The sequence below is a fragment of the Sparus aurata genome, chromosome 17 (assembly GCF_900880675.1).
Source record: "Sparus aurata chromosome 17, fSpaAur1.1, whole genome shotgun sequence".
In the NCBI taxonomy this organism is placed as follows: Eukaryota; Metazoa; Chordata; class Actinopteri; order Spariformes; family Sparidae; genus Sparus; species Sparus aurata.
The window spans coordinates 17,371,292-17,391,217 of record NC_044203.1 but is presented as its reverse complement, the minus strand read 5'-3'; the positions used below and the strand labels follow the sequence as shown (position 1 = coordinate 17,391,217).

The following is a 19,926-nucleotide window of genomic DNA, read 5'->3' as shown; positions in this document are numbered from 1 at the left end:
AAGACTTAAAGAAACTGGAAATCGGAGAATGTATTGAATTATTGAAATAGTCAGGGATTTATTTGATAGTTAACAACTCATCAATTTATTTTTGCAACGCTAATCTTCTAACCAACAGTTAAAGTAACTCCTGAATAAATGAACAAGCTAGTTGTTAAATTGAGAAGTGACTGCACTTTTCGGGAATTGTAGTTTCAGTGGTAGCAATATTCACAAAAAGAATAGTGATGACAGAAACAGCTGGAACAACAGTAATAACTGTGTAGTGGTAGCAGTGTTTATCATTAAACAGTTATAGATTTTCAGGTATATGGGAATTTAAAATTGCTAACCACTCATAAAACAAAACCTAAAACCGCAGGTAAATAAGCCAACAAAATAAGTACTTAATATGGACAGGACAGCACACGTTAAGAGGCAAAACGAGCGAACAAAATCCAGCATCCAGGGCAACACAGCCACATAATTTGTGCCAATTTATTCACTTGTCAAATCTGTGAGATCCGTCAGAAGCAGTCAACCAGGTTTATCAAAGGAAAACGGAGCAGTCTGACACTGTATCAGAGGCTTCGTTGTCTTTGTTTGTGCTCCACACTCTACCTGTCTGTGAGGTTTTCACATGCAACTGCTTGCACAGCGGTGAGCGGCGCAAATTCCTTTCCAGCCCTCAGCCTGCCAGACCCTTTCTACCTGCCTAGCACAGAGCACCCACACACCCAGTCCAATCGCAGCCGAACACACTTCCCCAAGCCATCAGTATGACTACACACGTCCATACCTCCATTGGTGCAGCCCAGGAAATCCCAGAACTGCATGTTGGCAGTCGGCAGACAGAGGACTGAACCTCTGCTAAATCACATACGCCTGTGTATGTTCCTGCTCTATCTCTCCACTTCCTCGTTGCACTGTATGCTGTCACTTATAGGAGAGGGAGAACACCCGCCCACTGATTGTTTCGGACTGACACACCTGGGGGCTGAGTTTCATTTCTAAACAGCTGCCTCCTTCCCTCATTTCTACTCGCCTTCCCACTACTTCTCTTTCTCCCTTCCCATTTTACACACTGTACTGTCCCTAGTCTTTATCTTTTTCCTGACTGAAAACAGACAGGTGTAAAGATCGATCCAACATCATCAATGCTGCTTTTCTCCATCCCTGCCTTGTCAGATTAGTGGAAGTAAAGGGCAGAGGAGGCAAGGAGAGCAGACAGGCAGAAGAGAAACAAAGCCGCAGCAGAGTGCATGCCCTTCTATTCATCTTTTGTATGAATAACCAGTGTATAAAAAACGAGGATTTGCATGTCCAGTGAGAAAGATTCGTCCTATTCACACAATGATCACGCATGTTAAGACAGATGGCACAAAAAATGACTGAAATGCAGATGTCAGGTTTTTATTTATCTGACCACAGACCTCTGTGTAACCACGGAATAAAACCCATGAATCGCACTGTGGACATGCAATCTAGTAAACATTAACTAGAATTTCAACAACATCTACACTATAGCGTGTGGTCATTCACTGGAAGGGAAGTCACTTCAGAAAAATTACAGGATGTGAAATTTCTCGTTTAATTCACTCACTGACATGTGGTCAAATCTGGTCAAAAACGATTGGTTGGTTGGTCATTTGCGAGAAAATCTGTTCGTAGCTTGCTGCTTTTCTTTGTCATTTATGGAAACTTTTTAGATTTTGGACAAAGGAATCAATCTGAAGATGTCACTTTGTGTTCTGGAAAGTTGCGATGAGCGCTTTTCACAACTGTTTTTTTGCAGACTAAAATAGCAACAGATTAATAGTGAAAGAAGATAAATCGGCAATTAAATGTGTGCAGCCCTATTCATATCCCCTTTTTCAGGAAAAGCCAGAAGCACGTGCTCCATCGTTTGTAAAAATTAAATCATATTCTGAGTTTATTTCCTGGTAAGTGAGCTGTTACCAGCCTTGTCAAGCTTCTATCCCAGCGTAAAAGACTAAAAATATTGCCTCAGCTGGATGTCATTCATTATTTAACGTTGTTTTTAGTCAACAAGCATGAGGAAATATTTGAGGATACACTTTGGGGTCCTGAGCCTCCAGATTTGGCTGCTGAGGGGTGTTTTACGGGGATGTGATCAGGGGTGACAGCTACATAAAGGCAGGAAACAAGATGGGTAAAGGGGCAGGAAAACAGAAAATCTGTGAGAGACGTGACAGGGCAGCTTTGAGTCCCTGAAACCAAGAAAGAAAAGACTGACTAATCACATCCACAAGGCTGCTGGGCACCAGCCTGCGCACCCTGTTGTTGAGTTCAATAAATGGTAGCATTACACCTTAAATATTAGTGTAATCCCTCCAGGCGTTGTAGAGGGATGATTTACTCTCCTAAAACCAGCCCTGGCTCAAATATTAACACATTTCACTCGGCCTACCATAAGGATAAGTGGACAGTATTGTGGTTGACAAGCACAACCCAAAACACTTGAGACGGACAGGTTTAAGAAGCAACTGCCGCCTTTTGTCTCCAAACCGCTGCTCCCGACAGTGAACCTCAGTCTGAGCAACTCGCTATTCATCAAAACACAGATGTTTTTTTTGCCACAGGTTAACTGCTCTGCATGACAGAAATCCTCCTTGGCTTGGACCTTTGCACCTAACCGGAGAAACAGAGAGAGGGGTGGTTTCGGCCACTGCACCACTGTCTGTCTGTGAGGAATACAAATGACTCCGCGGTGTCAAAATGACCAATATTTCACATTGTTCAGCCCACGATATTTGACCTCAAACACTCAAACCAGCTCATAAAAACACTCCCTCCTGTATTGCATTGGCGTTTTCCCCCATTGTCTGTCTGTTACCCCCCTTTAATGCTAAGCTAACTCAGCTAACGGTGGGCTATTCCCCATTTAATCCGCCCCCCGAGATGGATCAATACTCACCCGAATTAGCCCCGGAGCCCGGCCGCTACTGCTCCCCGTAACCGGCCACCTCTTCAGCCAAGCAGGTATGAATTTTATATCTGTATAGGTGTTGCTATCAGAGCCGGCTTGGTGGCTGTATCCCTCCGTTATGAATCCCTCTCCCTGTCTGTTTTTGTCCACAACAGCGCCGTGCCCGGCAGTCGGTGTCCACTGACGCTAGCTGTTAGCACTGCTGCTGCTGCTGCTGGAGCCTGAGCGTTTCCAACATGGCTGCAGCTGGCGGGGCTCATCTGACAGGAGGAGAGGGGCCCTACGTGTCCACTGCGAGGGTGCCCGAACGGTTCTTATGCAAGAGCCCAGGTTCATGATATTCATCATTGCTCTTGTCATATGAGGCGCGGATGAAAAGGAGGGGATATCAAGGTGATGGACGGTAAAAAGCTTGCTGACATGTATTACCTCACAGAGAACAGTATGTGATCAGAATGATGACAGTGTTTGGGTGCCTATAATGGTTTAATAGGGAATAATTTATGAAAGTACAAATAATTATTGTTCGGCCCCTCCATCGCTTTCTTTTAAGAGCTCATAGCTATCGATTTAATCAATTCTAGAGGTCCAAAAGTCAGGGTGTGGTTGCATGATAATAAACCAAACCATACCCATAAAATACAAAAACAGTATGAAACTCCATCTGTCCTATAGAAACATTAAATACCGATATGGAGAGTAAAAAATATCTGATATACACAATGTTTTGCAGCAAACCATAAAGGGTTGTTATCAAACTCTTGTGACAAAGACATGTAATGAAAGCAGGATATTTAATTTTTTTTCATGAACTTTAAAGGATGAAAAGTCCACAAATGATATCTGTTGCTTCACAACAAATCAGCAATGCAGCATCTCCTATCACATGACATACATGGGGACTTGTTTCCAAAATTTAAAACACATAACAATGGCTCCAGACCACTTGTCTGACGTAATCTAAGCCTTCACAGGCCCAGAGATCCAAACATTTTTCATTGTAGAGTCAATTTGCATTCACATAATGATTAAATGCACAAATACATTTAAATAAATCATCAATGAATCATCAATCATACAAAAGCAGCATAACACTCCTGTTGTTGTATAAGAACAGCTTAACTATCTTAACAAAGTTGAATTTAAGTTAGATATAAATGGCAGTTTAGTGTCCACTAATTTCATAAACCAATGTTTCAGTCCATATGAGCTACCATAACAAAAAAACAAATAAGAGAAAATATGAGAGGCACTATACTTCACCATATCATGTGGTATATCGCATATAGTAAACATAATAAATTCATCTTAAAATGCATTTGTAAAGCGTTGACACGGCTAAAAAACCAAAAACTCAAAAGCTCAAAAACCATATATGTAAACACATTCTGTAAAGTAAACGTTTATTGGATATTTATTTTTTAAGAGGTTTGTATGTTGGGAAGGGGTGTCAGAGAAGTGTCCATTCATAATAAACTGCAGGGTGTGAAAGTAAAACTGCCATTACCACTGTCAGAGTACTGCAGTGTTTGTGCACGATAATGACTTTTTGCCTCACTGGTAATGGCACTGAATGAACATCTGTATAAACTGAGTTGCAGTCAGTGATAAAAACTGCCTGCTGAAGGTAAGACGATAAAAGTAACGGGGGGCAGGAACTAATGTCTTTGAACAGAACAGTCTTTATCTCGCTCTGCAATATGTTACGGAGTGAAGCAGAAATTAAATTGCTCTCAAGTTTGGGCTAGTAATCACTGTGCTGGCAGGGCAGCCACCATCACTTCCACCTTGTAGGACAAATCACAAATGTCTGCCGGAGTGGATGGAAGTGTGCAGGATTTAGTGCTTTTATGATGCAGCCCAGTGCACCAAAGCACAGTGAAATGATAGAAAACAGATGATACATTAAGAACCCACAGTCGTGTCTCATGTTTAAATGAAATCATCAGAGATTTATGTCATACATTATTCATCACAGATTCATAATGTAAGGCAAACAAAAGAAGCTTTGAAATAAAGATGCACCCAGAACACACACACACACGCACATACACCCAGCCAATATTATCGTGACTTTGATGCCGACTGCCGTTATGCTGTCTTGGATCTGTGTGTCTCCACTGTCTCGCAGTAACAGCCCAAAACAATCCATCCACTGATGGGCCCACACACACAGTCCAGCCTACACATACAGTATATTCATGCATGTGGCTAATATCCATATACACACACACACACACACACACAAACACACACATATGCAGACACACACTCAGTTCAAAGATGTTTTTTACTGTACAAATTGAGGTGTGAGGGAGGATGACACTTAAGTGGATTAAAACTAATGACGTCATGTCCGCTGGGCCACCATTATACTCCGCATTTGGCAGTCATACAGCTTGGCAGCTATTGGGAAAAACCTATTATGTTTGATGTAAAATGAATCTTTCCTATATAATTAAACAGTGTGGGAGAGAAGGAGAAAGGTAAAGTAACCTTGAGCATATTACAGATTCCGTATGCAGCAAAACCCCACTGTACTGTAAGTAGTAGAGAGGTTGATGTACCACACATATTTACATATTTCCACCACAGAAACAACAGGCTCAGCATTGTGCCCGATTGCCCTGCCGCATTGCTAAACTGAATAATGCTGGATTAAGTTGTGAATATAGAAAAAATGCTGTTTGAAGGCCACAGAGATTGTTAAGCAAAGAAAATAAGAGATTGCAATATTTCACACATTAACATCTGGAAATTCCTCAAAAAAAAAAACGGATCGCAGACATAACAATCAAAAATCAGCTGCCAGATTTACAAAGGGGGAAACATATTTATAGCGCTGAAGTTATTTGATTGATTCCTGTTTTTAAATGCAAAGTTCTTGTTTTGCTCTCATGGCCTTTCATTTTCCCACCCTTTGCACATGATTAGATCAAACACTGACAACTGGTTAAATTGCTTAAAAAGAATCAGAATTAGCAAACAGACACTAAAATGAATACATCTCTCATGCTTTATGAGTTTGCATGGTTATTGGGGGAGAAAAAGCAGGATTTAAAACAAACTATTATATGATGAATTTTAATCCAGGCTTCTGTGAAAGAACAAAGATCCTTGATGCTGTTCTAGAAGAGTGACATTGAAAATGATAGACATGACAAACACTTTGCATTGACCACAGTGTTTTGAATGTTATTTGGCTACATAACCTGACCCAGTGGTGTGTGACTGCTGGTAAAGCGCAGCAAGAGAGAACAGCAGAGGATTTAGAGCTTCACCTAGTGGACAGATTGCAGAGGTGCATAATGGATTTGTCTCATCATCCCTGACAAAATGTGTCAGCCTATAATGTCATCAGAGCACATTTAAACAAATTACAATCTCTTCAGAAGACTACTTAATGAATACAATGTTATTGAGGATTCAATAAAATCTAATCTGGTTGTGAACATACACATATCATCAGTTGTGATGACAAGGGAACAGCAGATGAGGCCCCACCATCATGATACTGAGGGGGGTTTTATCATTGTGGCAGCCATTATTGGTGGCAAATGGTGAATTTAATCACAGGAAAGAGAGAAAAACAATGTTGATGGATAACATTGACCTTTGGTGTGCCAAATATAAAGACTTATGTAACAACAATTAGATTACCCTTTTTCTTTAAAAACAAAATACAGAAGTTTACTTGTGTTTTGGTTGCTGCTCCTGATAGAAATACTATTTGAAATAATACCTACTAATCAACTTTGATATCAAATGTTTCTGTCAGATAGACGGATATGCTACGTATTTAGCTTTGCACAGAAAATTAAGAAATTGACAAAAAGTGATGCAAAAGAACCAGAGAAATCTTCCTCTTCATTCATTCTTATTCCTGGTCAAAACCCTGTACCTGCATTACCCACAATTCAACTCACCTGTAAACAGTTCACTCGGAGATGTAGGTGTGTTTTGCGAGTAGCAGCCAATGTTAAGCTAGGAAACCCTTCCAGTCGGGTTTTAAAACATTTATATTTTTGATGAGAAGTGGGGACATCTCCTGCCATGTTTTTGGGAACCAGAGCCAATATTTTAAGCCAGAGGAGGACCCTTTTCTTGCCCTAACCAGTTTGTTTTGGTGAAACCAAACCAGACCATAAAAACATTGTTGTCACAATCTAAAATTGAAAATTGAACCTGAAAAAAGTTCAGTTAGAAATGTAAAGTTTTAACATGTCCATGGTTTGAAGAAGGGTACATTGTGAACATTTATTCTGGCGATCGAGTTAGAAGTCAGTCAGGGTCTAGATAGCTCGCCTTTTTCCAAACTACACACAACCACCTGGTTTTTTTTTTTATGACTTGTTTTTTTTAGCCTCAGACTAAAATGAGATCACTTGAGGCAATGTATCAGATTTGTAGCCACAAAAAGCTTTAAAGATTTTTTTTTTCCATGGCACTATAGCACTAGCCTAACCCCTAGGCCCAAGAGATTTTGATGGCATTTTCTTTCTATATTGATATGCCTTATACAGAGATATAACTTAGCAGTAAGGGTGGACAAATGAATCTTTTCTTAAAGTTATCCCTTATCTTTTGAATTGTGTTTCTATGAACAACAGGGATCTAAAGGCAATATTTTGTCAAAACTATGTTTCTTTGCTTTTATTACTGTCAAGGATTTAAGTCCCACTTTATAAGTGCTTGTGATTGTTTCTTGACATGAAACTGCAACTGTAAGGTCTCTGGTTATGACAGTAAGTGTATGAGAAGTTAGATTGTTCTGTTTTTCGATTGTAGTTGGAATAAATGAGGCCCAGATGGATGGTGATTTACAATTGAACATTTATTTACTTATAGCACAGGAGATACTTACAAGAAGTTAATGATAACATATCTTTACAGTAACAATGCTACTTGCAAAGCATTAAAAAACATTTTGTGATCTGACTATGCTCATAACACATTCCTGCAGTTAATAACACGCAGCTGTCACAGTTGCATATAATCAATAAACATTCCTACAGTTATGAACATCCAATTTTTACACCGGGAAGCACTGTAATTACATTCATTACACATGAATACGCATCACAGGACTCAATTTTCAAATAATACATTGCAGCTTTCACAATATCCTCATGTGGCGTACACCATGATACATATTAGAGAATGAGGAGGCCTGCAAAAGAATCTCTGGTACAACGTCACTGTCAGGGGGGAGAGAAGAAGAAGAAAGGAAAGAAGACAAAGACGTGAACTGGGAAAGGGAGAATAGACATACAGAGGTAGAGACATACAGTAACATTTGAGGGGAGGATACAGACGAAAGAGGCTGAGGTTGGATGAGCGACTGGATGCAGAGGAAAAGACACAGGAAAGGGTCTTTACATTGATTAATGAATAAGGAGACAAAGGGAGGACAAAGAAGTCACATGGAGGTGTGTTTCCTGTCAGCTAGACATAGTGCAGATGAAAGGGCAAGATGAATGAAGGAAAGATGAAGAAGTTAAAGAGGAGAGAAGCTATCTGGAAAGATATGATGAGGTATGATTGGATAGAAGTGCTTGGGGTTTGGGGCGGAGTGCACTCTAGCATGCCACTTCAGTGGACTTTGAGATCATATGGTCCATGTTACTGTTAGAAACACTCTCCATGGAGACGTCGGTGTGTGAGCGCCCGCGCTTCTCCTCGGTGCGTGAGTGTGTTCGGCTACGCTGCAACTCGTTGGTGTGTGCACGGCTCCGAGAGCCATCGAAGGATGTGATGCTGGAGCTGGAGGTTGTCCGTGAGCGAAGTCTGGTCATGCTGGCGCTGGACACTGGAGGAGGAGGAGAGATTATTGTTTGAGTTTTTTATTTATTGAATTTCACATTTAACCCAGTAACTTATATGGCCCAATATTGATTCAGCCCTAATAAATGCCTTTATCCTCTTCTGTTCTGTTCTAACCACCCATGTGGGGTTACAATAATCCCATTATTTACAGGAAGTTAAATTTAGAAGTGGTCAGTGAGGCCCCTGTACAGACATTAAGGTGAAATACGTTCAGTGCTAAACACTTCTATTTTAGGGTGACGTAATGGTGACTTACTGTATCCCATGCCCTGGATGAAATATTTCAAAGCTTCAATCACTTTGGCTGGCTGGTCCACCTGAGGGAGTCCTCCGCAGTCAGCCATCTAGATGAGCAAAGTGCAAAGGTAAGGTGTTGGCTCCAGTCCCTCACATTAGAGTCACATCAATAAGCATCACTAATTATTTATTTATTTATTTGCTTTTTGGTGAGGCAGTTGTTCGGTTACCTTGAGCAGTGTTGTCTTGGTGGGGTTGAGTTTAGAGTTGCACTCGACGACAGCCTCCACAGCTGGAGAATTATCTCCTACAACCAGCAGAGTGGCACACCTTTAAAAAGACAGACAGACAGGTCAGGATTGATCCTGAACAGGTATTTGGGATTACTGTGTTAGATCATATGTTGCTTTATGTAACATAAGTTCAGATGTCTTAACCAGAAACAGACTGACTTCTCTTTACAGTTCATATTTAGAAACGTTCAACTTTTTACAATAAACAAGGACAGCATGTGAAAAATGTGGTTAACTAAATGTGGTTGTACTAACTTGAGCGTTCTGACGTTGATGCTTCCTCCAGGAACAGGCCTCTCCACCTCCAGAGCGCCGCGGCTGTTGTAGGAGCGGAGGAACTGGCTGACATTAGACTGGTTCATGGTCGTTGCGATGTAGTGACGGTACGTAGCTATGAGGTCGTGGTTGGTCTCAATCTCCTCCTGAAAAAACGGTTTGAAAAATTAGGGGGGATGTTTGGATTTGAAATGTAATGACTCATTTCTCAAGATTTTTTACTAATGCAGCCAACCACTGTAGAGTAAAACCAGATAACTTACCTTTCCAAACAGGTGTGTGATGACGGTGTCTGGCAGAGTGTGGGTCCATTCGGTGATCTGTAACACACACATGTGCAATCAGCTGCATTCAGTGTGAAATTCAATCAATCAAGGCAATGGTGTAGATTGAAAGCAACACACAATGGATGTAGTTTACCTTGTTTGCAACGCTATCCATTATTCCCTCAGGATTGGGGTTGACGTTAATCAGAACTAATCCATCGACCAGATCAGGGTGATTAAGCTAAACACACACAGAAGACCGGTTAGTGATCCGACTTTCAACAACTCATTTACACTTATTGGAATGTTTCTTTTGTCAGTTCTCTCATTTGTTTTTATCTTACAACTACAACTGTCTTATTGTCATGTTGCTCTTGAACAAACAGATCACATCCTTCATTTCGACAGCCATAGATTCTGATCAGTTTCTACTGTCTTTCTGATCCGTCTCTTGATTTTTTAATCTATAACCTGGCTACTGTTAGACGCTGCGGAGACTACAGCTTGTCAGTGTCAACCCACCTCTGGGACTGTGTAGCTTATTTTAGGAAAGGTCTGTTCAATAATTCCCGCATAGATCTGATTACCATACGCTTTCGTACACTTGGAGGAACCACAACCAAGTTCAGATCTGTCAAATTGTGTTTTCTTTCTTTTTTCTTTCTTTTCTTTGAGGAAAAATGTTTGGACTCACAGCAAATTTAGCCAGGATGTAGGCTCCTGCTCCAACTCCCAGTCCAATCACATTACGCAGCCTGCAGGGCACAGAGTCAAAAGGACAAAACTGAGATAAATCTTTACAATTTAAAAGGGCAGATGTAAAAGTATTTAAGCATCAGATAAGCTCTGTCTTACCCGAAGTGTTTGAGGACAGCAGGCAGCGCTTCAGACAGCTGGTCCATAGTAGGGTATGTGTACCTAAGTATTCAAAAGTCAACATAACCATCAGCAAGCACATTTATAACTAGCAAACAAAATAATGTTAAAATTACAACATGAAAGAAATAAAGACTCAGTCTGCAGTCTGAGAGTGATAAAGGTGACAGTGTACTGACCCGGTAGGCAGAGTTTTGGCTCCTTCATTTTGTCCCGGTGCTTCAACGTGACAAACAGGCATATTTTTGATGATTTCCAGCATGTCCATGTGCTCGAACATTGTCTCAAAACAGGTCTTGTCTATGATGAGAAAAGATAAGAATTCAGTTTTACAATCCTGTCCAAGTGAAATTAAAAAAGAAAGAATTTAGAAAATGCAGAAAGTGCTTTATTCAAAATGCACAAGGAGTTTGGATTAGTGGCGATGAAAACAAACAGCTCTTCAGAAGAAACAATGAACACACCAATCACCAATATCACTTTGGAGAGTCACAGCTTGTTAGTTCCAAGCTGTGATTCTCCAAAGTCATATTGTAAGAAATCAAATTTTTTGACTTGTGATACGCCAATCTTAACTTGGAAATCATGTTATTCAAAAAAACGTGTGTTCAAGTTTACAGGTTGTTGTTGTTTGATTTTTTCCACCACTTCTACAGTGTATGCAGAATGTAAACTTAATAAATACTGCAATGGAGAGATTGGACTTACGGTTCAGTCCAACATCAGGAAATGTCAGGATGACAGGGCGGTTCGCCCGTGGAGTTCCTGTCATGGTGCAGTGGAGCTTTCCATACTGAGTCTCTATGTTCTCCTCCTGAAACAAACACACAGATTCAGTCACACATTCAGATCACTAATACATGCTGCTGTTTGTGCACCTGGCTGAGGATATACATTTGGAAAGAGAGGGGTTTTTTGCAGATAAGAATAGGGTTCCAGCTAGGTGGTGCTGTATACTTCTTTGCCTTTGTGCAAACTTACTGTGTATTTAACTGGACAGATGTTGCATAAAATCAAACAGGTCAGTTTGGTATAAACCATGCCTTAGTCTCTGCATCCATATCGTTGATTTCATTTCGTTATCGTTTTGAATACAAAACTATTTTGAATAGAAGAATATGAAGTGTTGTGTCAATGTAGCCATGCAGACTAGTGAAACCCAGTGATATCGAGTAAAAGTCATTTAACTTTGCACAAGGATTACAGCTGAAACAGTAATTCCAGCCTCAAGATTAACCTAATCTCTTTCTAATAGGACACTCACTGTGATTTGGGGCACAAAGACAGAGTCGCACTCGTTCTCCTCCAGGACCATGGCTGCTGATGCAGAGTAGACCGCAACTCAAATGAAGAAGATGTAATGAAGATGTCCTGCTTGTAGTGCAGATCCTTGAATCTTGACTTCTTCTTAATTCTTGAAGCAATTTGTATTTCCGAGCACTGCCAGTCTTGCAGTAAGAAATTCAGCTGAGAGCAGCACTACTGTGTGACTGACTATTTGTTTGAGCTGGTTTATATATCCTCCGACACTGATCTGTCTCTAAGCCTTAACTCCAGACTGGCCCGCACGTGGCCAACTGGTCCCTTCCTGCTTTAATCTGACCTCAGGCTGCTGCATTCCCACAGAGACAACACTGGATTTCTGGAAGGAATTAAGCACAATCCGAAGAAACACAACCTCACTGTGAAGTTTTTCATGCATCTTAAGATACTTTGAGCCAAATCCCCAGCTGCGGTGACACATAATAATGAAGTTTTCCCTTCAGGATTCATCGAATTATGGGTTTCTAGGCATTTATTAAACTTTAGATTGATCTTAAAATCAGCTTTGAATGATGTATTATTCCTCGTCATACAGGGCAACTGAAACATATTGCAACCAATTACTCATTTGACCTGTTAAAAAGTTGATTGGTGGGAACTTCCATTAAAATCACAAGTAAAGTTTGTTATTTTTTGCCCTGGGTTGTCAAGGGAATCATAACACCTTTCAGCCAAGCCGTGAGCCAGTCAGATGTCTAATCTCAGAGTGCCATCTGTTCCTTGCAGCGAAACGTTTAGCTCCCTGCAGGTCAGTAACCTTGACCCTCCTCCTGATGACTTAGTACAGTATGTTAATTTAATTTGGACAGCCAGTCTGACCTCGCTGTTGGTCATGTTGCTCTTATACAGCACTACAGATAAATCCCTTTTCACAGGTAAAGCCTCAAGAAATCCTCCCAAAAAGTACTCAAGTTCTTAGGTTAGTCTAACCTTGAAATAGCCATGATACTGTTGTTATGTTTTGAATGCACCTTTTAAAGACCAACTTGTGCTTTACCATTACTATACATATCATTACTGATATATCTACGACTTTCCCCCAACTTCAGTTGCATGTTCTTGAGCAAGGTACTCAACTCAGAACTGATCCAGATGGCTTTTTCATGGGTGTGTGAGAAGGGCTGAGCACAGAAATATTGTAGGGCACTAAAGCAAAGAATCACTGTATCCCCCCTAATGAGCAGGTTGGCACCTTGCATGGAGCCTCTGCCATCAGTGTATAATAGTGTGAATGGGTGTGTCAGTGCTGGAGTTACAGATACAGAGCTGTTGACTGAGGAGGTAAACTAGATGTTGCATTACTTTTGTGGCAATATTTCCAATCACACTGCTGTTCAAGAGTTCAAGAATCACCTATTAAATGGATGTTTTTCTTCTTTATTTCAATATTGGCTGTTTAAACAGAGATAAAAACAGCATAATTCAAACAGAAAATGTATTATTTATATTTTTAATGGAAGAATAATGATGAAATGATTGAAACACCACCCCCACAGTGTTTAATGAACTTTACCAATGACAAAAGGAAATGTTTCTCAGAGGTATTTTTATCTCTTTCTGCCTATATTTTTTTTAATGTGGTTGAACAATCGTATAACGATTAGATCCATGTACAAGGCATTGCTCTTTCCCGAAAATCCTTCATAAAAAACCCTCTATCTATCTGTAATGAGGATATTCCACAACCTAAAAGAATAAAAGACCATTAAAAAATATTGAATCACCCTCTCGGTTATCTGACTGTAAACCACACCACACTGTTTTGTTGTTTGGACCAGACATACATCTACAAATAGCTTTGCACTGTCCGAGGTGATTTGATTGCTCTTAAATGAAATGGTGTTTCCTACATGATGCAGAAGGTCAAAGGTTTAAGGATTAGCTGCAAGAATCAGGGCGGGTAAATGAATGAGTGCTCCCTTCCCAGTCATGTGGCCCTGAGCAGTACAACACTACATTTGCAACAACAGGATATTTCCTGGATGGATAGATTATAACATGCAGATGAGGTCCAGACAGTTAGACTGCGCTTCAGACAGTAACAGCTGGTGCAGTGGAAACACAGCAGACTGCGCTGTGGCCGCCTTCTTTAAGACGTAATGCCACGACTGCCTGGAACGCACATACACACAGCTAGAGGAGAGCCGTGTGCGCAGAAGGTTTAATCCATTTAGTGATGGCTGGAGAGCAGAGGGCAGCAGATGGGTCTTACTCAGCCTCACGTCACACTGGTTCTAAACATCATACTAACCCTGACTAAGCTTTGGCCTGCTAGCCTAGTTCACCATTGACCACTGTCCTATATGTCAGTATGTGTCGTGTGACTGACGTGTCACAGACTGTACAAAGAGGTTTGACAATACCAACAACATCAACCTGTCCTTTTATTTTACATTTACTTTGTGTGGCTTTGCAATTACACACGTGGTGCAATATCCCTTTGTATAGTTATACCTGTCAATAACTGTTTATTGAACAAAAACAAAAATCCTTACAGCTCTAGATATTTTTGTCCATATCTAGCCTGTTGCCAGCCGGAATTGCTGCCAATTCAGTGGATCACACCTGCTGATAGATGCCACTCCAACAGCAAGAATCAGCTCCTATTGCTCATCACTTCACATCCAGCTCCACCTCTGTTGCAGCATCATGTTACTGAAGTCTTTAAGATGGTGGCTTGTTAAAATGTGTTTGCTTTCTCAATACTGTTAATGCTAAAACACTAACACTAATTCAACTGGAAAAAGTCGACCAACTGAAGTGTGTGTGTTTCTTTTTCAATTTCTATTTCACGTTATTTCTGTCTTCCTTTGTCATCTGTATGTTTATCTGTGCTTCTTTTTGAACAAATATAAAACTGGAAATGTTTTAGATGCTGGGTGAAAAATACCATGTCCCAAATGAGTAAAATCAGCACCCTAAGTGGCACGTTAAGCTTGTAGAAGAGATGCTATAACTACAACAGAGGCATTCAATAATGGAATTTGATCTTACCCAACTGAGAACAGAGTAATGTGCTGAATTCAGGGCTGCTACTAACCCAACATAATTTTTTTTTTTTACTTTCATCAGTCATATTCATACTGCTCCACAGTCCTCTCAGGAGGAGGTTCAAGACCTTTACTGAAGGAACAGACATGGTTGCAGATGTGCTAGTGCTACCTGCACTTTAACTGAGCAGTTAAATGGCAGAGTATGAGAGTACGAACAAGAATTTATACCTTTTTTTGTTTAGGCTGGTGGTTGTCTGAGGGGCGAGGCCCAGTGGCAGGTCTAAGTGCAGGGGGCAGGAACTGTTTGATCTGATGGATTCTGCTTTGTTAATCACCCGTTTTTGATCAACAAATAAAATTAAAAGGGGAAACCGCCTAAATGAAAGAAAAAAGAGACAATTTATAAAAGGTCATGAATCTATTAAAGCTGCTGTAAGTGAAATATTCTATAAATGTGAAAAAGCTCTACATCCCAACTGTCTGGATAAGAGATACAGTTTCCTGAGTCATTTCCATTTCCATATATCGTCCACTAGATGGAGCCTAATGTCGACTTTCTGGATGGGGCTTGTCAACTGACAGCAGAAAGAGGGACAGTGTCTCATTGCTCTGCTTTGTTTTTCACCTGACAAACCTTGATTTTGAAACATACCATTGCTTACATTAGATTGTTTATAATAATGCATTATAATAATATAATGAACTAACTTTCTGCAGATTCTTTGGTAAATTATATGAGCTTAATACTCAGGTTATGTTCATATAGCTTCAATTGGACTTCTTTAATTCTGCATTAAATGTATTCAACAGTCCATTTAGGGAAGTCATCTAGAGCTTTTTTTGGCTTGAAATCATGTGTGGGTGTCTCTGTTCCAAGGCAGACGGGATGGACGGTGAGATGGAAAGTTTTGAACGCCAGAAATCTCAGCATATGGTCAAGTGGTTGTTGAGTTACAAGTATTGGTGTGTAACCTCCTGCATAACTAGCTGCACATGTGATAGGGACATTCTGTGTGTTTACTGCCTCTATAACAACAGGTGGAATCAGGGTATGTATCCAAACTCTTTCGTCACTTTCTTTCTTCATTCTCTTGCTTCCTTCACTTCGGGGCACCAGAAGTTATATAAGTGACATAGACTTTTATAATTTACTTTTCATTGTAAAGCTGTATTGTCATGCTGACAGCGGGTCGTCATGGAAACTGTGCAGGTGAAAGTCCTGCTGGTTGACTCTCAGCTTTCAAAACATTCTAATTATACATGCAGCAGCTGCTGCCGCCTGCTACATGCTTGACTCCGTGTGTGTGTGTGTGTGTGTGTTTGTTATCTGTGTGTGTGTGCATGTATGTGTTTATGTGGGTGTGTATTAGTATGAATGCGTGCTATTTGCCTCTGAACCTCCTCCTGTGAATGTGTGAGCTCTCCTGTAGACATGTTTCTCTGAGGGTATGCATGTTTATGAGTAAAAACACAACAACAACAACAACAATACTAATAATTTATTAAACTTATTTACAACAGACAGAAAAGAACAATAAAATATATGAACAAACAGGCAGGCATAAGAAATACAAGATGATAAAATAATAAATATACTGTATAAAACATTTGTTTTTCAATGATCCATTGTGAAACAATGGATAATTAGAAAGACATAGAAATGAACAAATAAGACACCAAAAGATGGTGAGAGAGCAGCGCGAGGCTCAAGTGCAAGTGTAACTCAATAGTTGAGAATCCAAATAAAGTTTTTTTTTTTAATTATATGAGAAGGCTTTTGATGAAAATAAGTCTACAAACGTGATTACTGATACTGATGTATGCTTATATATTTGTTGTAAAGGCACAATATGTAGTTCCTCAAACTGTAAAATGTAAAGCACAGATCCATTAAATCCACACAGATAGGCAGTGAACCTATTTGGTTAATGTTGTCTTAAAACAGACCATATATAGGCTACAGTACTTGTCATCATCATCGTCAGTTCAAAATGTTTATTGGTTAGAAGCAAATCAACCAAAGAACAATTTTATTAACTAGTTTCACAACTGCAAAAAGCACTTGAATGTAAATGTGTGTAGGATGTTTTTTTCTGCCTTCCTATCTTTATTCTTGTTCTTCTTCTTATCGTATTCAGTCTTCTTAGTAGTCAGTATTGCATTATTTGGGTAAGTGATTCCCAAAGTTACGTGAGGTTACTGCAGGTGGGCTGCGAGGGGTCATTTACAATCAATGGATAAATAATTAGGAAGTTCAGTTTTGTTATTAAGTTTGAAATTGCTGTAAAATATTTGTGATAAAATAGTTACATTACAAAAGTCATCCGAATGGTTAAAAAAACATTATTTGACTGGGAAACAGACTTAAACACAAAATTGCTAGTTTCTTATATCATTTCAATGACGGTAACAGCATCGTGATTGGAAGTTTTGGTTGGCTCTGCACAATGACACAGCAACTACAACATGGTACACTGCAGTCAACTGTAAACTGATAAGCACTAAGTCACATTGACACACTTAATCGTGTGTTTCCTCGAGTAATCTAGTTGAACCTCAAAATATTAACATGGCTCAGAACAGGACACCCCTTAAATATCATTTGATCCGCCACAGAGCATACTGAGACTACTCCAACATCCACTCCCAGCCAATGAGAGGCTCAGTTTTCCAGCACAGTGATGCACCTGCTACTACAACACATCCTCTAAACACAGGTATAAACCTGGACTCAGGCATTATGTGATTGCGGGCTACTTAGATGTCATTAACACTTCCTAGAAGTGGCAGCTACATTATAAAAGATACAGCTGTGGGCAGTAATGCTTCCTTTTCATATCCAGTTTCGTCTTATTGCTCTGGGAATTACATAGTATTTCACACTGCTGCATGAGTAGTGTGCCTGAGGGAAGGAATTACACACTAGCACAGGGAATGGGGGTACGCTGTGTAATTGTATATCCCAACATGGTAAATCAGTGTAGATGTTGACCTCCACTCCCACCTCATCAGGAGTGAATGACACAGAGGAAAAGTTATGTAGACGTCAGCAGTCAGGAGGTTAATTTTCAGAAGATTGACCTCATTTTCTGAGTAATCAACAGATGAATATGGGCTATTAACTGGGAATTACCTGCTGTAATTACTTTGTAGTGTAAAAGCCATTACTGATTATAGTGTCATTAGCTGTGTTATCTGTATTGTGGAGATAGAAGCAGTTACCCATTGTATAAAAGGGTGGCCGGCAACCAGCCAGTTATTCAACCCGGTTATGTCACTAGATCAGACGGTTCTTTTTGGAAGCTAAGTTTGTATTCGTCAAACACAAATACAACAGACGAGACACTTTGAGCCAGATTAGAGCCCTTCAATAATGGCGCTAGGAGGTTTAAATAGCACCAATGATTACATAATGCCAAAAATAGCCTAAGAGGAATCTAGTTAAACAACAGGTAAACAACATTTTACTCATATGAAACATTGTTAACCTAAAAACACACATGTGCAAAACATTAGAGTTATGTTCATAGTGTTCAATCTTTTTTATTCATGCTCTTCTGTTAAACCTTTCTGTTACTGAATTTAAAGGTGCCATATGTAAGAACTGGAAACCTGTCAAATTTATACTCCAAACCAATAGGGGTCAGCATATCACTAGAGTACCTGCTAACTGCTGCTAACCATAGCTGCTGTTAGCTAGTTAGCTCAGATTATTGTACAGCTAATGATCGTATTAGCCGATTCTTCCCGGACTGGGAGCCTAGCGCACTGCGAGGGGAGTCGGTGTTGTTTACTATCTGGCTGATCACCTGTTCAGGTACGAACAGGCTTGGGGAAAACCTCTCCCTATCGTGCTTGCAGATGTTTTTGACGAGACATCAGGACAATTGGCCGCCATATTTGTGAGGACAGAACCAGGTAAGTTAAACAATGATCATTTCCTAACCTGAAACCTTAACCTAACCAGCTAGACAGCATCAGGAAATGTGAAGTTGCAACATACCCATGGTTTGCATAAACATACATTGCTGACATCTATGCTTGTGATTGGGTTGGCATTGCTTCATGGAGAGGTTTGGTATGAAAAACAAAGTAATAAATTATCTCTATTCATAGTTGCTGCTTTAGATCAGCATTAGTGAGTCGAAACATAATGATTCATAATTACCACGATCGTCACCATCTGCAATGTTTGGCTGTTACAAATAAGGCTCGAACACTTCATTGGCATTTCCATGTAGCTGTGGTTAAAGGATTCAGTTCTGAAATCTTTGCAGGTCAGCCCAGTGCTTTCGTCAGGCTTCAGTCGGCGCCCACAGTGTCCTTTAGGCCTCTCAAAAAGCACAAGACTGCCAGCTGAGGGCTGACCTACAAGGTGTCAGCTCACATTTCCAGAAACCATTGCAGCAACCATGTTCAGGCCAGCGCACGGCTGTTTGTGGCATCAAAACAGATGGCCACACTGCAGTGGACTGGTCCCCAGGAGGATCAGCTAGAGGAAGAGTTTGAGCATATGTCAAACAATTACAATTAGTAGATAATGGGAGGATTCCAGGTGGATATTAATGTGTAGTTTGTTCAAAACTAAGTAAGTAACTGAATGAAATACATTAAAATGCAAAAGATCTGGGCCTATTTTGGTTGTAATTTTTTGTGACCCTGTTTTAGCGGCACATCACACAAAATTCTTTGTACTTTGCTTTGCTCAATTGTATGTTTGTCAACCAAACAGATTATAACAAAATTACAGTCCAAGTTGATCCAAATATTTGTATGTGTTTTTTGACGATTGTGTATCTATTATGAGTTATTATTGTGGTACACAATTGTGTTGGTTGTTTCATAAGTAGAGTTATTTGCTCAATTGATGCAATTTTAATTCATACTTTTTGTGGTTGATATGTAAA

The 19,926-nt window shown here is 40.0% G+C and overlaps 2 protein-coding genes across 2 annotated transcripts in view; both read right to left on the bottom strand.

Moving 5' to 3' along the window:
* Window positions 1-3,313, bottom strand: part of LOC115567404 (focal adhesion kinase 1-like) — a 64,233-nt gene extending 60,920 nt beyond the window's left edge. Inside the window, exon 1 of the mRNA XM_030393964.1 lies at window positions 2,918-3,313. The gene's annotated coding sequence lies outside the window, so the exon portion shown is untranslated. The remainder of the gene's footprint in view (window positions 1-2,917) is intronic.
* A 4,431-nt stretch (window positions 3,314-7,744) lies between these two features.
* LOC115566701 (protein NDRG1-like) lies at window positions 7,745-12,191 on the bottom strand. The gene is made up of 11 exons (XM_030392644.1): window positions 11,968-12,191; window positions 11,412-11,517; window positions 10,883-11,003; window positions 10,683-10,745; window positions 10,522-10,582; window positions 9,982-10,068; window positions 9,825-9,881; window positions 9,541-9,707; window positions 9,223-9,322; window positions 9,012-9,099; window positions 7,745-8,738 (listed from the first exon to the last, which is right to left on the bottom strand). Exons 1-11 carry the CDS (start codon window positions 12,016-12,018, stop codon window positions 8,509-8,511), a joined length of 1,131 nt encoding a protein of 376 aa, XP_030248504.1. The 5' UTR covers window positions 12,019-12,191; the 3' UTR covers window positions 7,745-8,508.
* Window positions 12,192-19,926: the final 7,735 nt, after the last annotated feature.